A 19453-nucleotide genomic window follows, 5' to 3' on the forward strand; every position below is an offset into this window, starting at 1 on the left:
ATAGGGATTTCTATTGGCTGACGCCGTGGACTTCATCCAATCACAGCGCTCTATTTTGTTAGAGAGTCTTAAGGCGGGCTTAACAGGATAACGACAGTCCTGCGACTGTGAACAACAAGAAAGGTGGCTATGGCGAACGAAGAGCGGTTGTTTGAATCGGCGTTGGCGTCAACTTTGGAGGACTTGGACTTGTGCTTTTCTTTGAAAGTTGAGCAACACAATGCACTTAAGTCATTACTTTCGAAGAAGGATGTATTTGCCGTTTTGCCGACCCGGATACGGATATGGTCGTGGAAGGCTGGCCTATTGCATGCCTAGGCAGTTTGAAAGAGAATTCTCTGCCCGCCCCTTGGATTAAGCGAGGTGAATGGTTCGATTCCAGACTATACATTTCAATGATATAGGATGGCCCGCCAGGCTACCCCTGGAGTGCCAGAGGTTCACATTTTCAAGTAATCTATTCCACTACACACTATGCACTGATGAAATGAATTGATTTGTTTTATCTACTTGTAGTCTAAGTTAACACAAGTTGACATATGTGAGAAATGCCTACACCCATGTTAACTGGTGATGTCACAATTTAACATGGGCAAATGCACTCCTCGAAACAATAAGGTTAATTTTTACCTTACATACCAAAATCTGATGTAGGCCTACAACACACTGGCATGATGACCCCACTTAATACTTTATTCCGTTTTGGGGTTAAAATGAAACACGTCACTAATGCGCAGACATTATCATTGTTATTGTGGGCCATCACTATGTGTATCTCAGCACAAACAGTTTCTTTCAACCTGTGCGCAAGTCAACTTGTTATAGTTGTGTTTCATTTCATTAGATCCATAGGGTATGTTTGTGTCGACCCAGAATTACAATTTTTGTCTTGTGATTGATTGTGTCGTCAGCACGCTATTTTCATGGCCATTGCAACAATTGAATGTTTTGCAACAAGGTACTGATCGACAGATATCCTTGTTTTCTCTAAATACAGACCAGTCAACCATGATATGGATCGGGCGAATTAGTGTTATCTTAGTCTCGGTTAAGTTATGCAGTGAGCTGCAGCAATTCTAGTGATTTAAAGTGAAGAACGTATGAAGCTTATTTTCTCTGAGTTTGACTTTTATTTATCCCACACATAATTTGTTGCCCTAATTTGACGACACAAAATGGTCATTGTGGTATATGATTACACAACTTCGATGTGAGAGAGTTTGATCACATTCAGATGCTGCTCTTTCAGATTCCCACATAGCCTAAATTAGATAAAAATACTGCTCGTTCAGCAGCCTGTTGCAAAATATTCCCTTGGATGTATTGCTGTAATAAATATAGATCTTGATCGGTTGACAAATAAGCTGTCACAAGACAGCTAGATAGGCATGGGATAACCTAGGCTATTGTGGAGATACAAAAATTACTTGGTGAATGCTAAGTAGAATTGGTGGCGCAACTGGTAAGCCTGAGGTATGTATAGGAACGTACCATATATATATATATATATATATATATATATATATATATATATATATATATATAATATATATATATATATATATATGGGTTATTAAAAGGACACCACCGATTAGCATTAAGCATTGTATCAGTAGAAACCCAATAGTTTTTTTTTCGAATGGCTGTGCTTCTCTCCCACATGTCCCCCTGAAACAAGAGATATCTGTATGCAAAAATCATTATTTTGCCCAATCGGAGGCCCATAAGGGGTGGGCTCACTGTGACCTCACTCCCAGAATTTAGTAATAATGTCCACCATCTTTCTTTTAAGCTAAGCTAACAGGCTAGGCTCTTGCTTTTGCTTTCTAAAAATAGCCAACAAGTCGCCTGCAGATCACGCTCCAAAAAAATAATCTTCCATTGTGAAATGTTTAATAGATATTTAATTGTAGACCATACATCTGTAACATTAACGTGATATCGGTGATACCTCCTGGGCTCCAGGTAAGGTGTCATTACAAGATATTTTTTGATATCCAGAGAACCGCGCTCATTTTTCTAAATGGTGTGCACATTTTACTAAATCGTGCGCACGTTTTACTAAATTGTGCACTCATTTGACTAAATTGTGCTCTCAATTTAATTGTTGTAAATTGAGCGCACAATTTAGTAAAACGTGTGCACAATATAATAAAACATGCGCACAATTTACTAAATCGAGTGCACGTTTCACTAAATTGAGAGCACAATTTACTAAATCGTGCACACAATTTACTAAATCGCATGCACATTTTACTAAATCGTGCGCACAATTTAGTAAAATGAGTGCACAATTTAGTAAAACGTGTGCACGATTTAGTAAAATGAGCGCACATTCTCTCGATACACAAAAATATCTTGTAATGACACCTCCTGGGCTCCGTACCTTACAAATTGTAGCTGGGTTAAATTTTAGCCTTTGGCTCCGAATCCCTTTCCCATTCAATCTTTAAACAACAATGGACGCGACGCGCATACTGTACATGCTGTTCGCATGCATAGACAGTAAAAGAAAAAAACTTTGCTCATCTGGTGTAGCCAATGGAAGCATATCTTTGCAAAAGTTATGTGGCTATTTCATGTTCGTCTCATACGGTTTATGCATGATTGTTCAAGGACTGAAAAACAATTGCTTTCTCCTTGCCCTTTCTCCTCTGAGCCTACTGGTGTAGCAATAGAGCTGAAAATCTTGTGACATGCATTACCTGGTGAAAAACAAAACCTTTTTTGTCTTAATCATGGAGAGATTTCAGATGTGCAATAACTGTAAAAGGTGTCCTCATAAGTTAGGGTGGTGTTGCTATTAAAATGTTACAACCGAATTGTCCACTGAAATCAGAACAACTTCTGAATTCTTAATGGTGGGTAATGCTAAAAAATGTAACCTAAATTATTAACTGCACAAAAAGATTGCTTTTTTCATTTAAAAAAATAGATTAGATTCCCCATGTAAACTTTGAAATTAACAAACTGAACTCTGGTAGTGTTGCATATTGATATTGAAGAATCAGATGAAAATACAGTTGCTTAAAGCTGCAGTTGGCAAGATTTTTTTGATCATATTCACTGAAACAAACACTATATGCTCCGACAGAACAACATAAATCAGCCAGTTTTACAAAAAACCCGCACTTTTGCCTCCACCTAGAGCCTGTTATTTGTTTTGCAAAAATCCCCAGCTCCCGGTTCTTCTGGTCCAATCAGAGCAGGACTGAGATCTGACTGTCAATCACAGTCTGGTGCGCACTGACGAGCAATCTCGATGACAGGGTGCTCGGTGGTAGTGGGGGAGGGGCATAAGAGTTGTAAACATTCAAAATTTTCAAAAAGTCCCCTCAATCTGTCAGACTTGCCAACTGCAGCTATAAAGGCTTATAGGCCTACATAATATTGATCATTTCAATGTAGAAAATCAGGCCTACTGCTCTGTCGGTCAAGTGAGTGGGCGATCCGACAGCCTGGTCAGAACCTAGCTTGCATCTTAGATTTGTCTCCATCCAAATCTCTTCTACCAACTCAAGGTGCTGATTCAAGCCCTCAGGAGTAACCACTGAGCTACCTGCTTTCCACCCCGACGTTCAGCAGGAGATGTGGTTACACAAACTATGCAAAAGTGCTCCATGCCTACACCGACCAAACACACCCCCAGAACAAAACTGAACTGATCCAACGTATGAATAAGGACTTCATTATCACTGTGTGCCCTTATATAGTGTAAAGCCCAAAAAATGCCCGAAGATTGATTCAGATCGATGACATCATGTGGCGATGACTTCCCATAGGTTAACATCTCCTGTGCTCCATCAGAGAACCGAGGTTATATTCATAATTGTTAATATGGACTCCTGGAAAGTTCAGAAATGCAAAATAATAGAATTTTAATCATATGATAAAATATGTGATTAATCGTGATTAACTATAGGAATTCAGCGATTAATCGTGATTAAAAAATGTAATCGTTTGACAGCACTAATAATTTTACATCTAGCGAGCAACACAAATCATGTTCTAAAGATAGGAATATATCATACTTGGAAGACTTTACCATCATGCTGCAAGATGCTTTAAAATACAATATGCAATATTTTCACCTTAATATAACTTTTACGAAGCCAATTTGATGGTAAACAAACTTGTGATAGGGGAGTCGTTCACCTAGCAAAGCCATATACAGCATAGCAGTGAGTTGCTAATGAGAGAACCAGCCATGCAACTTCAAGAATAGTCGACCCGAAGACATCTTTTGAATTACCTTGTCAGTAGATATAGCTCTTTGGAGATGGATTAACAACAGGCAAAACATTTCGCCTCCACAACAAAAGCATTTTCATTTTTTTACAGGGGGAACAAGCCACGAGAAGAAGTGTTAGAAGGGTATTTACTGTACAACGGCAGGGTAAAATATATTGCGACTCCAAGGGGAGCTCAACAGGCACCAAAAACACCTGAAACTACATACCGGTAGTATACCTTTAACTAATGACTGATGGATAAAGAAAGAGAGAAAGTGGTTTGATATCGTTGATGCATTACCACAGAACGTACATAACTTATAGTTATACTTATAAAAAAATAGTAGTTTAATTATTAAGGCATAAGTGAAGCAATTATAACATTTTTAACTTAATTATAACTTCATACAAAAACATCAGTGAAAATAAAACAGCCAACAAACATAAAACATCTTTTTCAGTAAAACAATTCAAAGCATGTGCATTGCACACAAGGACGTGAAACGTCTGGCCTAGCCAGCATTCTGAGGTCATTATTGGTTGACGTGTAGCGGCATGAAAGACTCCGCCCCTTTTCCATGAAGTCATCACTGCTTTGTCCGGCAGTGGACTTAGTGGCACAACTCCCACATCACTATGGTAACAGTTTTAAATGAGGCTGAGGTGCCTTGCAGTACCAAACTGAAGTCACAACTGCCTGTGTGTGTGTGTATGTGTCATACCATACAAGCCTGTGTGTGTATGTATTTAGCATGATCCAAGACATCTAAAACACTAATAATGACTGCATTTCCATGGCTGTTTGCACAAGCTCAGACTCAGGCAGATTCAAAGACTTTTTCAAACTTCTTCCAACAATTGTTTTTCTTAGTCCAGCATCTTCAGCAGAGCATTTCCTTAGTCTTCGTAAGCAAAGTTCAAATCTGTAAAGAATAGTGGCCAACAAGGTGCAAAAGTGTGTGTGTGTGTGTGTGTGTGTGTGTGTGTGTGTGGGCACTTGTGTTCCAACACATCTCTGTGTGATCGCAGTGATCACTCCCCCCGTGTGCTCTGTACTATAGAATACCTCCGGCACGGATTCTCAAACCAGGAAGTCGGGATGGGGATGGGCCAGGCAAACGTGCAGGGAACCGTCATGCGCACGTTCTGCTCCAGGAAGTTGAAGATTGGGCTCCACCACGTGTTGCTCAGATAGTTATGTGGCGACCCTCGCATGGCCTGTAGGCAAATGATCAGAGAGAATAACTATGAAGTTACTGTTGAGGAGCTGTTTGGGGCACTCACTAGATAGCGAGTTAGATGGTTAAATGATGATGGGCCACAATGAAGGTAGACTCACAGGAAAACAACATTTAGACAAACTCACTAATTGAAATAATATGTGGTTATGACATCAATGGTTTAATCATTTGCATTAGTGTGTTTCAACATCTATCAGGGTGTGTCTGGACTGTTTTGGTGGACTGATGCCAAGAATAGTCGGGTGGGGATGAAATATGCCACAATTAAATCTGTGTGTGTGTGTGTGTGTGTGTGTACACATGCACATATGAGTCTATGTATGTGTGCGTACTGTATCTGCTTGCATGTGTATCTATGTGTATGCACACAATGTGTGTGTGGTGTGAGTGTGTATATGTATGCATGCACAGATTGCACACATGTGTGCGTGTGTATGTATGTGTGTATCTGCATGCATGTGTATCTATGTGTATGCACACAATATGTCTGTGTGTGTGTCTGTTTGTGTGTGTGTGTGTGTGTGTGTATCACAGGCAGTGCTTACCTTGTTGTTGGCCATTGTGTGGTACCAGTAGAATATTCTGGTGGTGATGAAGTAGGCCACCACCACGTCAATGCTATAGTGGTCGTGTGCCAGCAGAATGCAGACCAAGCCGACAGCACTTAGCAACCAGCAAATCAGGTGATACCACCACATGGAGCGTGGGGAATCTGCAAACAACGACATCACCAAATCAGCTTATCACAGATATGTGGGAAATGAAACTGTTACCTGCATCATCAATAGGACTGGCAACATTCCACGCATCAATCAGCGTTTAAAGGCAATCTGTCATTCTAGCGAAAGGATGATTGTTGAATCAAAAAACAACTAAATTACACTACTTCCTATCATGCTTGACAAATTGTTTATAACTTCTTCCCATTTACAGAGCCAGGCCGGTGTACAAACACGAGAGGTTTGTAGTACAACCATGAATGAGCAGCTAGATAACCATACGGAGCAATGTGCTGCATTTGAAGAGTTCAGATGCAAAACCCTCTAAATCCGTCTGACCACATTTCTTTTAAATGAGCATTTAAAATCCGGTTCCTATAGGTTTTTGCATAGAAATCGATATTTCAGACCAGGACGAGAATGTTATTTAGTGTGTTTTGAAGTTAAATTATTTGATTAACGTATACTATGTGAGGAGAGCATTCACTCACCATCTTTATCTCATTTTTGACGTAGGTGGCATTTAGAGGCTTTTCATCTGAACCCTTCATTTGTACTGTGTAAACCAGTATACTGGTTTAGAATGGAGACAAACGGTACTCACATTCCCTGATGAAGAGGAAGGTGAGGGTGAGCATGACCGCGTGGCCGCTGTACAGGTAGTCTCCGCACATGATATGGGAGCCGGTGATGGACAGGCCTCCTCCGGACACCATCTTCAGCATACGGTACACTTTCCCCTGGGCATCGCCATACAACTGGAGGAGAAAGGGAGAGGCAGAGCCAGTCAGGAATCATGTTAACAACAGTCACAAAGTTTAGAACCAACAAGAGAAACAGACACACATACAAGAGAGAGAGAGAGAGAGAGAAAAAGAGAAAAAGAGAGAGAGACAAACAAACACACATACAGTACAGACAGAGAGAGAGAAACAAACAAACAAACAAAGAGGACCAGGGGGGTATTCCAAGTATGTGGTTTAAGGGCAATCCTGGGTAAGTTAACACGTAGGATGTTTACCACTTACTCTAACAAGAGCCCTATGACATTGTTTTGTTAGGAGAATGAAGCCATACAGCTCCTCTATTAGGAGGTTTACCACTTACTCGGAGTTAACTTACTTGGAATACTCCCCAAGGACAATGACAAAGGAAAAACAATGAAGAAAGTGAGAACTAGAAAGAACAAACAGTCCATGAGTCCAAATTTGCAAAAAGACAAGGAAGCGAAAAACGTGTTTGGCGAGATCTCTACCCAGGTTATACATGGAGTGTTTTGCAGGAATCGTGCAGAAGTCTACTGCGCTGGCAGGACTCAAGCAGGATGCATGTGTACAGCCCTGTGCTATTCCTAGTCTGAGCGGATGGGAGGCGAGAGGGGAGGTGGTGGGTTGATATGGAGAGAGCAAACCAGTTGCATGAACAGGTGGGCTGGGAATAAAATACCTGATAGGAATGGGGCTGTAGGCGTGGCACATTTAGTCACACTCCTCACATTCAAAAACGCCATTTCAAACAGTTGCAGGGCATACATCCTCAGAGTATATTTTTGCCAACGGCATATTCATTTATTTTTCCCCAATGAAGTGAGAGCGCCTGGAGGAAAACGTACTGCACCCAGCTTCCTTTTTCAAAGTGCTTTGCATTTTTTGTGCGGTCCCTCTGAGCTCTTCTAGCTGAAAATCTCTGAACTTTTCAGATAGAAGCAGATGTCACAAAGAGCTTAGTCTAGCCAGTCAAAGCACAGCGGGGATGAGTTATTGGTAACATATGGTTTCCATAGAAACAAACACAGCAGCATGGGTGTGTTTATGCTGGAGCGCTGGGATTAAGTCACTTGTCTGATAAAGGAATACACTACATGTTATGTTTGTGGAATTTGTCAGGCTCTCTTGAATTTACAGAACATTGTAATAGTTGCAAACAGTAAACAATTTTAAGTTTGTAAGCCTACATTAGGCAAAATAGTCGCAGGAACGCAAAACAATAGGCAGCTCATTCCACCAACAAAGAACCACAGAGGAAGAGAGTCTTGAATTTGACCTGCTAGCATTAATGGCTGGTCGACACAGCAGACGCTCATCAGAGGACCACAGCAGGAGAGGAGATGTTGTAACCATGTGGGTAATTAAGTTAGGATAGCTCTTGATTCAATAATCTCATTTAAAACAAATGTGTGTGACTTGAGTAATATTTAGTACTGTGCAGCAAATGCTACTACACCAGAGGCCAGAGATGCCCTGTACTGTCCTATGGGCCACTTGAGATGCCCTGTGCTGTCCTATGGGCCACTTGTCACTATAGTTGCCTGACTGAACTTTGCGAGGTCATTCTTAAAAGCCTGTTCTTAAAATGACACAGTATTCTTGCCCCAAGGCATTTAGGAGAGCCGTTTGATTGTGTACCTAGTTAAGGTATGCTCTGCTCATCAGAGTCTGGGGTATTAGACAAGCTACTTATTTTGAGATCATTGCCGTAATGTTATATTAGAAGTTGTTCTTTGTCATGGATAGAGGTTACCAGGTGATGAAAGAAAGAAAAAAAGAAAGAAAGAGCAGCACAATAATGAAGGAAGAAGTCATTCTCCATCATTCATGGAAAAGGTAACACCTACCTTGGGAGCACAGTTCAGGTGAGAGCCAGGTGGAGGGAGGACGGTGAGGTACATGGTGACGCAACGGTACAGATACAGAGTCCCCTGCAGGAAGAAGAACCGCCGGATAATGATAGCCCTACACACACACACACACACACACACACAAAAAACATTTCTTGATATAAAGGCAATCATGTGACATTCGAAATGTGCAACAGACTTTGCACACAGAACCTGCCACAAGTTTTGGACACATTAAACACAAACGACAAACGTAAATATAAAAGCAACACAGACAACTTTCAAAGGTTTCACTAAGTTACAATTCAAATAGAATATCAGTCAATTAGAATAAACTATGGATACTGTATGGTCAGATTCATTTGTGTATATTCGAGAGAAAAGAGCTTTTTATAAACATTACAGGATCTTAAACATCATCTTTAGTTCAACAAAAACAAGCATTATATAAACAGTCTTTTAGTAACATTAAATTGCCCATATTTTAAGTCTAGTCTCACCACTGCAGTGGGACCTGCATTTGAACTCGCCATCAATATTTCACTTGCTTGCTCACTTTGTTAATATTACACTTTGGTTTGCCTTTTCACTACTTCATGCAATTCTGCTTTGTTTTCTTTTCTAAGTCTTTGCTCCTTCTACGTCTGTGAAATATTTGATTTTTAGCTGTACTTCTGTTAAGCTCTGAGGCAATGATCACTGTGCAAACAGGTGTGCATATAAATATGTACTGAGTTGGATACAGGACTGGAAAGGGTTGGAAATAGTTCCTCCTAGAACAGCCATGAGGCAACAAAGACTGGTCACTCAACACACTGGCGATCAAGATACAAGAGTATCTTGTGTGCATGAGGGTGACTTCAGGTGTGGGGGTATGTGTGTGAATATGAGAGAGAGAGAGAAAATTGGTCTTATATGTGTTTGTGTAGCTGTGTGTATTTTAGGGGAAAATGTGTGATGAACAATGATATCAACTCATGGTTGTCTCTTTGTATATGTGTGTGATCTCTAGTGTGTATATGTGTGTGATCTCTAGTGTGTATATGTGTGTGTGTACCTATGTTTGAGGAAGAGCCACTGCATGAGGAATAGGCCAACCAGCAGCATGCCGTTGATCTCTGTTACGTGGAAGGCTCCCGGCATGCGGGGAATCAGATCAAAGAATTTGTCCGGCAACGGAGGCATCTGGCTGGGGACGCGCTCGTGCACCATGGTGATCACGCCAGTGGTGAGAACCAGACAACTGCACGCGTACACGAACGCAACGCCCGTCTTCCACCACTCGTGCGGCAGGGGCTCCGATGACTGGGCGAGGATCCCGCGGCCCCTAGACTGACCGCTGGCGCCTCCACTGCGGGCCCTGGAGATCTTGATGCGCACATAGTCCTGGTTCTTCTTTAGCAGGCCTGCGCGCAGCGCTCGGGCGAAGGTGCCATGATTGCGGCCACCATCGAGGGTGTCCTCAGGTGACGGGGGGCTGGGGGGCGAGCCCGTCTCTAGGGCAGGATGGGCTCTTGTCTCTATGGTGACTTCCACATGGTCGCCACTTTGACTGCTGTTGCTGCTGCTGCTTTCTCTGTCCCGGTCATCTAAAAGTTGAGGATCTGCCATATGTATGTGTGTATGTACAGTGTACACAATCAGAAATAATCCAGCGTGTGCGTATCCTCTCACTCGCAGACGATGTAAGTAGATCCTGCGACTCTGGTTCCTTTAGTCTTGTCTACCTTCAATTGATGCCAACCTGTAAATACAAACCATTTAAACTCAAATGCAACATTCAAACAAAGCAACATTAACGGCTCCCACACACAGCTGCGTGCATCGCGTTGCTGGAGACGCATCCCATTCACTTTAAATGGGCTCACGTGATCCATGCCGAACTGAATTGTGGGTCCGTCGCGTCGCGTTTCTCCCGCTGCTCGCGTTGAGGAGTTCAGCTGTTGCTGCACCGACAGACGGCACCGGCCAATCAAGCCAATCTACGGATGGCACCAACCAAATCACATTACGGTTTTACTTCAAGTCATTTGCATAGCTACCGTCGGGAAGACCCACTGGAATGCGTTGACGGAACGCAGCTGTGTGTGGGAGCCGTAAGGCATTACTACATTACGCATTGCTAAAGGATTACATATCAATGATTTCCATAATAGTCAAAATCTTCCACACTTTGTATCTAGATGTTTGGGACCAGATTAATGCCCATGCATGAAGCAGATGATATGGCCCATTTGATTGAGTTTCACTTGGGTCATTCCACGTCAATTCAACCAGGGCCCACGCACTTAGGTCTCAAAAAATTCTGAAAAAATTACCAGGTGTACCCATGTTACCCAGGAGACACACTGTAAAATTACTCTTATGTAAGATCAATACTTTCCAAGATACAGCCAGTTTTACAGGGGGAGGGGGTGTCGATTTTGTTCAGGCTCTTTTTTTTGTCAAAGTTCACAAGCCCACAGCACAAGAACTAAACCATGTAGGAGGCCAAAATTGCATGCTGGTACATAAAATTGCATGCTGGTACATAAATAGGAATAGTATGTAGCAAAATCGTCACGTTTGGTCTGGATAATCCTGCATGGTAATAGCTGTCCCTCAAAGTTGATACAAATTTTATTGGAGTTTTTGGCTGGGCTCTGTTTAAGCCTTCAGAAGACATATTTTTACTCAACATAGTAAGGGAAATAAATCAAGAGCCTGAGATAAGTAGAAACACTCTCACAAAAAACAATTAACAGAAAATAAATTCCTTCAGGGTCTGAACAGCAGACCTTAGAAGTCTAAAAAATCATTTTGGTTCTCATTTTCAGAGCTCCTAAACACCTTGTAGGAATATACAAAGATTTTTTTAAATATTTTTTTCCTTATTCTCCATGATCTTTTCTTTTTAAAAACACCAATTTGAATCTTATGCAAATCTTTCTTTTTCACTTTCCACCCTGAACATGGGCAAAATGCACCATTGACATCAATATGTTTTTTATAGAGCTACCACAGGTTACTCTATACAACCACAGGTGGCAGTGTGGTGACTCTATATAAAACATATTGACGTCAATGGGGCATTTTGCCCATGTTCAAGGGTGGAAAATAAAAAAAAAGATTTGCATAAGACAAAACAAATTGGTGTTTTCAAAAGTAGGGATCATGGAGAATAGAAAAAAAATCTTTGTATATTCCCACAAGGTGTTTGGGTGCTCTGAAAATGATAACCAAAATGATTTTTCAGACTTGTGAGGTCTGCTGTTCAGACCCTGAAGGGATTTATTTTTCTGTTCATTGCTTTTGTGAGAGTGTTTCTACTTATCTCAGTAAAGAAAATAAATCAAGAGCCTATGTTGAGTACAAATATGTCTTCTGAAGGCTTAAACAGAGCCCAGCCAAAAACTCCAATAAAATTTGTATCAACTTTGAGGGACAGCTATGACCATGCAGGATTATCCAGACCAAACGTGACGATTTTGCTACATACTATTCTATTTATGTACCAGCATGCAAAATTTGAGCCTCCTACATGGTTTAGTTCTTGCTGTGGGCTTGTGAACTTTGACAAAAAGAGCCCGAACAAAAAATCGACACCCCCTTCCCCTGTAAAACTGGCTGCATCTTGGAAAGTATTGATCTTACATAAGAGTAATTTTATAGTGTGTCGCCTGGGTAACATAGGTACACCTGGTAATTTTTTCAGAATTTTTTGAGACCTAAGTGCGTGGGCCCTGGTTGAACTGACGTGGAATGACCCACTTAGAGTTTACTGTCTGACTCAATTCATCATCCAATCAATATCAATACAGTTTGGGCCAGCACACTCAATGGCCTATACCAAAGTCCTTTTAGGCAAGTCCCTCCACTCGGCAGCCATATACTTAAACTTCCTTGACAATAAACTTCCTTGTGTATACCAACGTTTTATGGGCACTCATCGGGCACAGTCTTTGGGTCGAACTGTGCGTGTGCAAGGCTTCACGACACCAATCTTGCTCCAGCGGCGAGATCACAACACATGATTGGCACGATGTCTTCACAACACACCATATGATTGCCTCAATGTATTCACATCACACCACATGATTGGCTCAATGTATTCACATGTCGACGTTTTGCCGAGGAAGGGGTGGGATATGTGTAGACAACGGCCATATTGGCGTGACAAACTAGCCCCATGCATTTCTATGGAATATTTTTTTATGAGTGCTGTGTCTCCACATTAGAAAGTCTCTGCCTATACTAGCATGCAGTGTAGCTGTATTCAGTGAGAACTTCACAGACCACCATTTCTCATTAAAGACTTGAATCTTTATCATCAATCTCCCTGTCTGAGTTGCACTGGAGGCAATGTTTGCCCGTGAGTAAACTCAGAGGCCACACCTTGAAACCTGTCTAGTCCCACACATTCTTGTTTTTCTGGCTCTTAGTTTACATAGGCTACGCCCACACAGGTATTCATCCTTCCACCTCATAACCACTAGATTGTCAAAATCCGCAAACCTATTCTTAAAACCACGACAGTGTTTTTGCTTTGACCCACTGCCTGTCAGTGACCTTCGGACCCACTTATCTGCTGCTCCTGAAAATATCTAAACAAAGGCCATGTGCGTCAATAACCCGCAACTAGACACCCCGCCAGTCCAGGAAATTGATTAGGACAAAGATTTGTTCTATATAAAAACCAGCAACCAGGCAATGTCATGAGGGAACAACGATCAATGTCTACCTGAAATGAAAACATTTTATGCTAAAAATAAAAAGTTGAAAAACACCCCATCCATCCTGGTCCTTTTTCGGCCAGGTAGGCCTAAATTGCGCGCGATGTAAATCACCTGTTCACTTGCACGCTTCCGGTGAAGCACCCGATTTGGTTCCCCCGGAATTCCTGTTTCCTTTACGCCACTGTTTTGAAGTTCTTGCGTTGTTGCTAGGTTACCGTGCGTATTCACAGTTCTGTATTGCGTTTTCCGTGTTTTCAGCTACGGTAACCGACTAGACCTTCCGTGTAAAGACCTAGAGGGGAAACATGAATTGCATGGGGAACCAAATCGGGTGCTTCACCGGCCAACCTCGAAAAATAGGCTAGTAAAATAAAACACGCCGATACTCTTCTGTAGTATAGCTAAAGCAGTTTCCATTATGTATTTTACTCAGTGACAAAGAGACCATGCAAGTTACAAATTACTTTTTTTCTTTACCTTGATCAAAGAGATGCCAGGCCTTAAATCATTTAAATAACTTTTAATTCGACAACAGAGCGCTATCTCAAAATGTGATTGATAAGTAGACCTACCATAGATTCTACGTAAAATGCTAGCTGAATGGGGCTACCTGTCTGAGATCTGAATCTCTTGCGAAATAATTCGATCACTAAACTCAATATGGACCCTATCGGACAACTTATAGGGTAAGGTAGGTTACTTGATAGAACTTCATTTATCAGACCCTTACCTCTAATACACAAAGAGGCTATACAGCCTAAATCATGATTCAGAATTACTATTCTGAGAAAGGAATAATTGGTGTAACATACCTAGGCTACAGCGTATTCTTATTTTCGGAAATTCTTACACCTCCTTCACGTGCGGGTTCTGTAGTTTGTAGGCAATCTCAGTGATTCTTAAAGCTTTCACAGATGTCCTTAATCTCGTTCGTTTTTTGCCAGCCGTTTCAGTCTTGAGCTCTTCGACGACAGCGTCAACTGCGCGTCTGAACAATCAGCCCCGCCTACTTCTGTTGCGCACACGCACCTGTCTTCATGCGAAACTTCTAGGCTACACCCCTCGCTTCCGGTAAAACCAACGCACCCCTGTGTAGTTAGTCATTGTTTGTCGTTGGTTCTTTTGGTTTCCATATGAGTCTTTCATTCCACCACTAGAAAGACAGAAACACAGACCGATGTTTAGAGACTGTTTGATCTCTGTTGCTGTAATATTTCAGGAACGAGACCTTCGCTTCTACCAGAGTGCTTGATTCATATAAATTGGCCAGATTTGTTGGAATGAGACCTCTTGGGGGCATCATTGGCATGGTCATTCCCATGGTCGTTATCATTTTTTCTGTATGGGTATCAGAATGTTGTTTGATGATAAACTCCTTTACCATTTATGAGCAAACAAGAAATATACTGTAGGTTGGTTTATGATGTATGTAGCGCTGTTACATCCTGCTCTTTCTTTCTACCCTATTCCTTAAATGTCCCTTGGAGATCAATAAAGTATCTATCTATCTATCTATCTATCTATCTATCTATCTACCCTCCATGTCAATCTATGTCTATGATTTCACCAGCAGCATATGGCTAAGACAACATCTACATCATCATCATTCCTGAGTATGGTTTGCTGCTGGTGGGCCTGATTACAATTCACTTGATCACATAGGAGAACCTTGATATTGTAACCTTGGTCAGAAAATTCTAAATTAATTGGATAGGGAGCCTAGTTTTGAAGTTATGTGAGCGGACACACACCACACCCAGACAGACACGATACAATATCCACTCTCTTGGGGCTGCAGATACCAAAGTCCTTTCTTGCTTCTATCTGCATTTATAGAGGTGTTTGAGGTCAACAAGTGAATGTGTCATAAACTTATTCATGTTTGTTATGTTGACCCCCGACATATAATTGTATTGTCAGCTGACTAATGGTGTAATTATGTTTTAAATGTAGAACATAGTGATTTGGCTCTGAAAATGAGCCAGCAGGTTTCTGTTCTCACCCAGTTTACAAGAAGAGGTCTGTAACTGCACTGGTGTTACTCTCAAGCTCCACTAGAGAGCACTTTCTTAGAGGGGAAGGCTGACTCCATCCTGAGAGAGAGAGGGGGAAATAGAGAGAGAGATACATTAAATCTGGCTTGTTCTCTCTTTATCTTATGAATACTAATACCATAGAGAGTGATATAGCTGATATATCACAGGAGAGCACCACGCCATTTCTTGTATGTGATAGTCCTATCTTTCCTATGGGAAATCCTCCCTGTGTGTGTTGATTCATTTTTACCCCTGAGTCATTGCAGTTCTCCTAAACCCCCACTGGAGGGAGATGTGGTGGTAGAGAAGCAAACAACATATATTGTACTTGCTACAATTGTTTGTATAGGAGGGAAGAGGAAGGTTATTTGTGATAAGTCTCTGTGATTTCTTGAGCATCATGACCTCAGATTTTACAACTCAGTACAAACTTTTACACACAAACACAAGATGATTTTCACCCTGCTAGTACCCAACATATTCTTACCTTACATGTTTGCATTTCCTATTACTATTAAAATTGTATTATGCCTTCACTAGTTTCAAATATAGGAAATGTATGTACAGTACATGCCCTTATTGTTGGTAGCCTGACTCTGCCAAGCCAGTTCTCTGTGAGGTTAGTGTGGTCTGGGACTGTTCCGCTGTATTCAAATTGATGCATTTATCCAAATTACACCGTGGCCAGCTATTCATATCCTTAATGCTTCAAGCATTAAGGCAATCCTAAAATAGTGTCATGGAGAGAAGATACAGTAGGTAATAAGTCAGACTTCAGTTGGAAGAGGCAGAATATTAGTGTCTCAACAATAGCATATCTAACATCCTGTTCCATGGGTTAGCCACAAAGCTAATAATTAAGTTGATTTAAAATGGTACTCAATTTTAATATGTGAAAGAAATGTGTTACATTAACACTTCTCTGCTCTTCTATTTTCCAAAAGAATAGGCTATTTAAGTATATATACTCTTTTGATCCTGTGAGGGAAATTTGGTCTCTGCATTTATCCCAATCCTTGAATTGGTGAAACACACTCAGCATACAGTGAGGTGAAACACACGCTAATCCCAGCGCAGTGAGCTGCCTGCAACAACAGCGGCACTCGGGGAGCAGTGAGGGGTTAGGTGCCTTGCTCAAGGGAACTTAAGCTGTTCCCACTGGTCGGGGCTCGAACCGGCAACTCTCCGGTTACAGGTCCAGAGTGCTAACCAGTGGGCCACGGCTGCCCCAACTGCCCCAGCAGACACAACCAACCACAATTCCAATGAAATTGTTTAAGGTTACATTAAATGACCAGATCTTCTGATTTAATTATACAACCTGAACATTACAGGTTTGATAAACTGGGAGTTCAGATTTATAGAGTTGATGTTGAAAATATGAAAATGCCTCAATGGCCAGATCAAAGTGATAATGATACTGATATCACTACCTGACAAACACATGGTGGTAATAAAGTATTTTTTTTATAACAAATGAAAAGTCATTAAAGACACAACCAATATAAATTGCATTGGTATCTGAGAAAAACTAACATTAACAAACACATATACAGTAAAGCCTTTTGGCAGCATTGATATCTTAGCCTGATGGGAATCCATGCGACCAGGAAATAGTGTCAGCAAGGTGCTTGAGTGAAGTCATAGGATAATTTCCATTGCCTGCTTACTGCATTGCTTTATGCTTATCTTATGTGATTGAGTAGCACGGTTCCCCGAGGGGATCTAGGGCCCAAAGAAAAATGTTATTTTAACTTTCTGATGCATACGCAAATTCAAATGTAATTCAAATGTAATGTGGTCTAGCAAACTGGACCACCCATGTTTTCCCTGTTTCCAGTGCATATTAATAAGATCACAAATTAAATTAAAGTGCAACTTAAGTATCAATCTGTTGTATCACTTAATTTCCCATCTATAGTCCCAGCAAAAACACAGGGGACATAATCTGGGAGGCTGTTTCAAAAATGTTCCATCCAAAAGTCCTTGACCCCATGACTAACACAGACTCTTTTCTTTGAGAAGTCAGGTCTACCTGGACCTGCTTAATTCGATCGGTATGCTTTGATTGCACACTCTGTGCCTTGTCATTGTTTTTCTCATGCTGTCTCATGCTGCCAGGTATTTTTTTGCTCTGTCCAGATGCAAATATCATTGACATTTACATTGTTATTAATTTTTGTCAGCAACCTTTTTTGTAACTTTTATTTCAACCAAACACTTTTGGAAGTTGATGTAACCAGGAGCGGTACAAAATATGACCGCCGCCCATTCCAGCACATTTTTTCCACAAAAATAAATCACGCTGAAAGGCCTATATGATTCTAACTGTCTCACTAAATTGCATTATTCACACTCAATTCTCACTGGTATCTGCTAGACAACAAGTACCAAAACATGATTAGTTCATAGATTTCACATGTAAAATTCATTTTATACAACCCCACCCCCATCTTGCCTGTTCATAATTCTGAGAAATTCTTGAATTGTGTGCATGTGTGTGTGTACATGTTTATGTTTATGTGTGTGGGTGTGTGTGTGTGTGTGTGTGTGTGTGTGTGTGTGTGTGTGTGTGTGTGTGTGTGTGTGCTTGTGTGCTTGTGTGTTTGCCTGCGTATGTGTGTTTGTGCATGTGCATGCATGCGTACATATGTCTACTGTGTGAGTATGTGTCATCACATTATGATTACTGTGAATGTATGTGTGTGTGCGTGTGTACAGTATCTGTTTATGCACATGTGTGCACATGGAATGGGTTAACATGACCCCTGGAGGCAAACATACAGAAAAAATTGGTCATCCTAGGGCCTACGGTTCTCAAGATATTCACAGAAAACTGTGTCTGCCCTACCCTCCTTTCGGGGGGTGCAGTCCAGCGGGGGCTACAGATCAAAACAAAAACGATGGTTCCATGCTATCCATGTGGGGTTACATGCCCACCAAGTTTCGTCTACCCCGGTCTTTCAGTGTCCCGGGACGGAAATTTGGACATGCGAAAAAGAAAAAAAAAAAGAAAAAAAAAATCTGACTAAACCTATATAGCTTTGCTGCGCGGCGGTCATAATTATTGGTTAGATGAATTATATCTGAGTGTCTTATTACTGTAGCCCCAGGAACAGTTGAAGAGGGCAACTACAGTATTTAACTTTTTTTTTGTTTTGTTCTCTCTCAGTTACTCTCTCACTCTCACTCACATTCACTCACTCATTTACTCACACACACACACACACACTGCCTGTCTGGCAGATTGAGTCTGCTCTTTATCTCACAGACAGATTATCTTTCCTGTCTTTATCAAGGGAAGGTTTTAGAAGGGCTCAATTGCTTCCAGGTGGAGTAGATAGTAAATGTGACTAGACACACAAATACACACACATACACACACACACACACACACACACACACACACACACACACACACACACACATACACACACATTCCTGATCAGTTCCAACTCTCTTTGCCAAAAACATGGTACCCACAGGCTTTAACATACTTTCAGTCCTCTCTCTCTCTTTGCTTCTCTCTTTCCCTCTCTCTCTCTCTCTCTCTCTCTCTCCCTCTCTCTCGCTCTCTCTCTATCTCTTTCTCTCAATCTCTTGCTCTTTCTCTGATTTTTCTGGGTGGGCATTTGCACATTCCAAAGCCAATTTTGACTTAATTTTCCCCACTAACAACTTCATCTCTTCTTCTCTATCAAGGCCAAATTCTCTCTCCCTCTCTATCTCTCTCGCACGCACGCACGCAAGCACGCACACACACACACACGCACGCACAAACACACAAAGATTCCTTTTATTTACTCAATCCATTTGTCAAAAGGTGAAACACCTTGAAGGGTTGATACCGTCCAACAGCTCCCCCCCCCCACACACACACACAGTTTTTCATT

The 19453-nt window shown here is 41.3% G+C and overlaps 1 protein-coding gene across 2 annotated transcripts; it reads right to left on the reverse strand.

The window, feature by feature from the left end:
- Nucleotides 1-4559: 4559 nt before the first annotated feature.
- On the reverse strand, nt 4560-14575 carry sgms2b (sphingomyelin synthase 2b). Of its 2 annotated transcripts, none has more exons than XM_048235797.1 (6): nt 14337-14575; nt 9867-10553; nt 8807-8924; nt 6797-6950; nt 6019-6185; nt 4560-5450 (listed from the first exon to the last, which is right to left on the reverse strand). In XM_048235797.1, exons 2-6 carry the CDS (start codon nt 10418-10420, stop codon nt 5265-5267), a joined length of 1179 nt encoding a protein of 392 aa, XP_048091754.1. In that variant the 5' UTR covers nt 10421-10553; nt 14337-14575; the 3' UTR covers nt 4560-5264. The 2 variants fall into 2 exon arrangements, with proteins under 2 accessions (XP_048091754.1, XP_048091756.1); XM_048235799.1 differs by lacking the exon at nt 14337-14575 and adding an exon at nt 13636-13816.
- Between the last annotated feature and the right edge of the window lie 4878 nt (nt 14576-19453).

Source organism: Alosa alosa, chromosome 24 (genome assembly GCF_017589495.1).
Source record: "Alosa alosa isolate M-15738 ecotype Scorff River chromosome 24, AALO_Geno_1.1, whole genome shotgun sequence".
NCBI lineage: Eukaryota > Metazoa > Chordata > Actinopteri > Clupeiformes > Clupeidae > Alosa > Alosa alosa.

Coding starts and splice junctions, on each gene's coding strand:
- sgms2b (XM_048235797.1), bottom strand. CDS start 10,420: ATGGCAGATCCTCAACTTTTAGATGACCGGGACAGAGAAAGCAGCAGC. Junction 8,925..9,866: donor TGGCTCTTCCTCAAACATAG/GTACACACACAC, acceptor GTGTGTGTGTAG/GGCTATCATTATCCGGCGGT. Junction 6,186..6,796: donor CTTCCTCTTCATCAGGGAAT/GTGAGTACCGTT, acceptor CGTTGTTTGCAG/ATTCCCCACGCTCCATGTGG.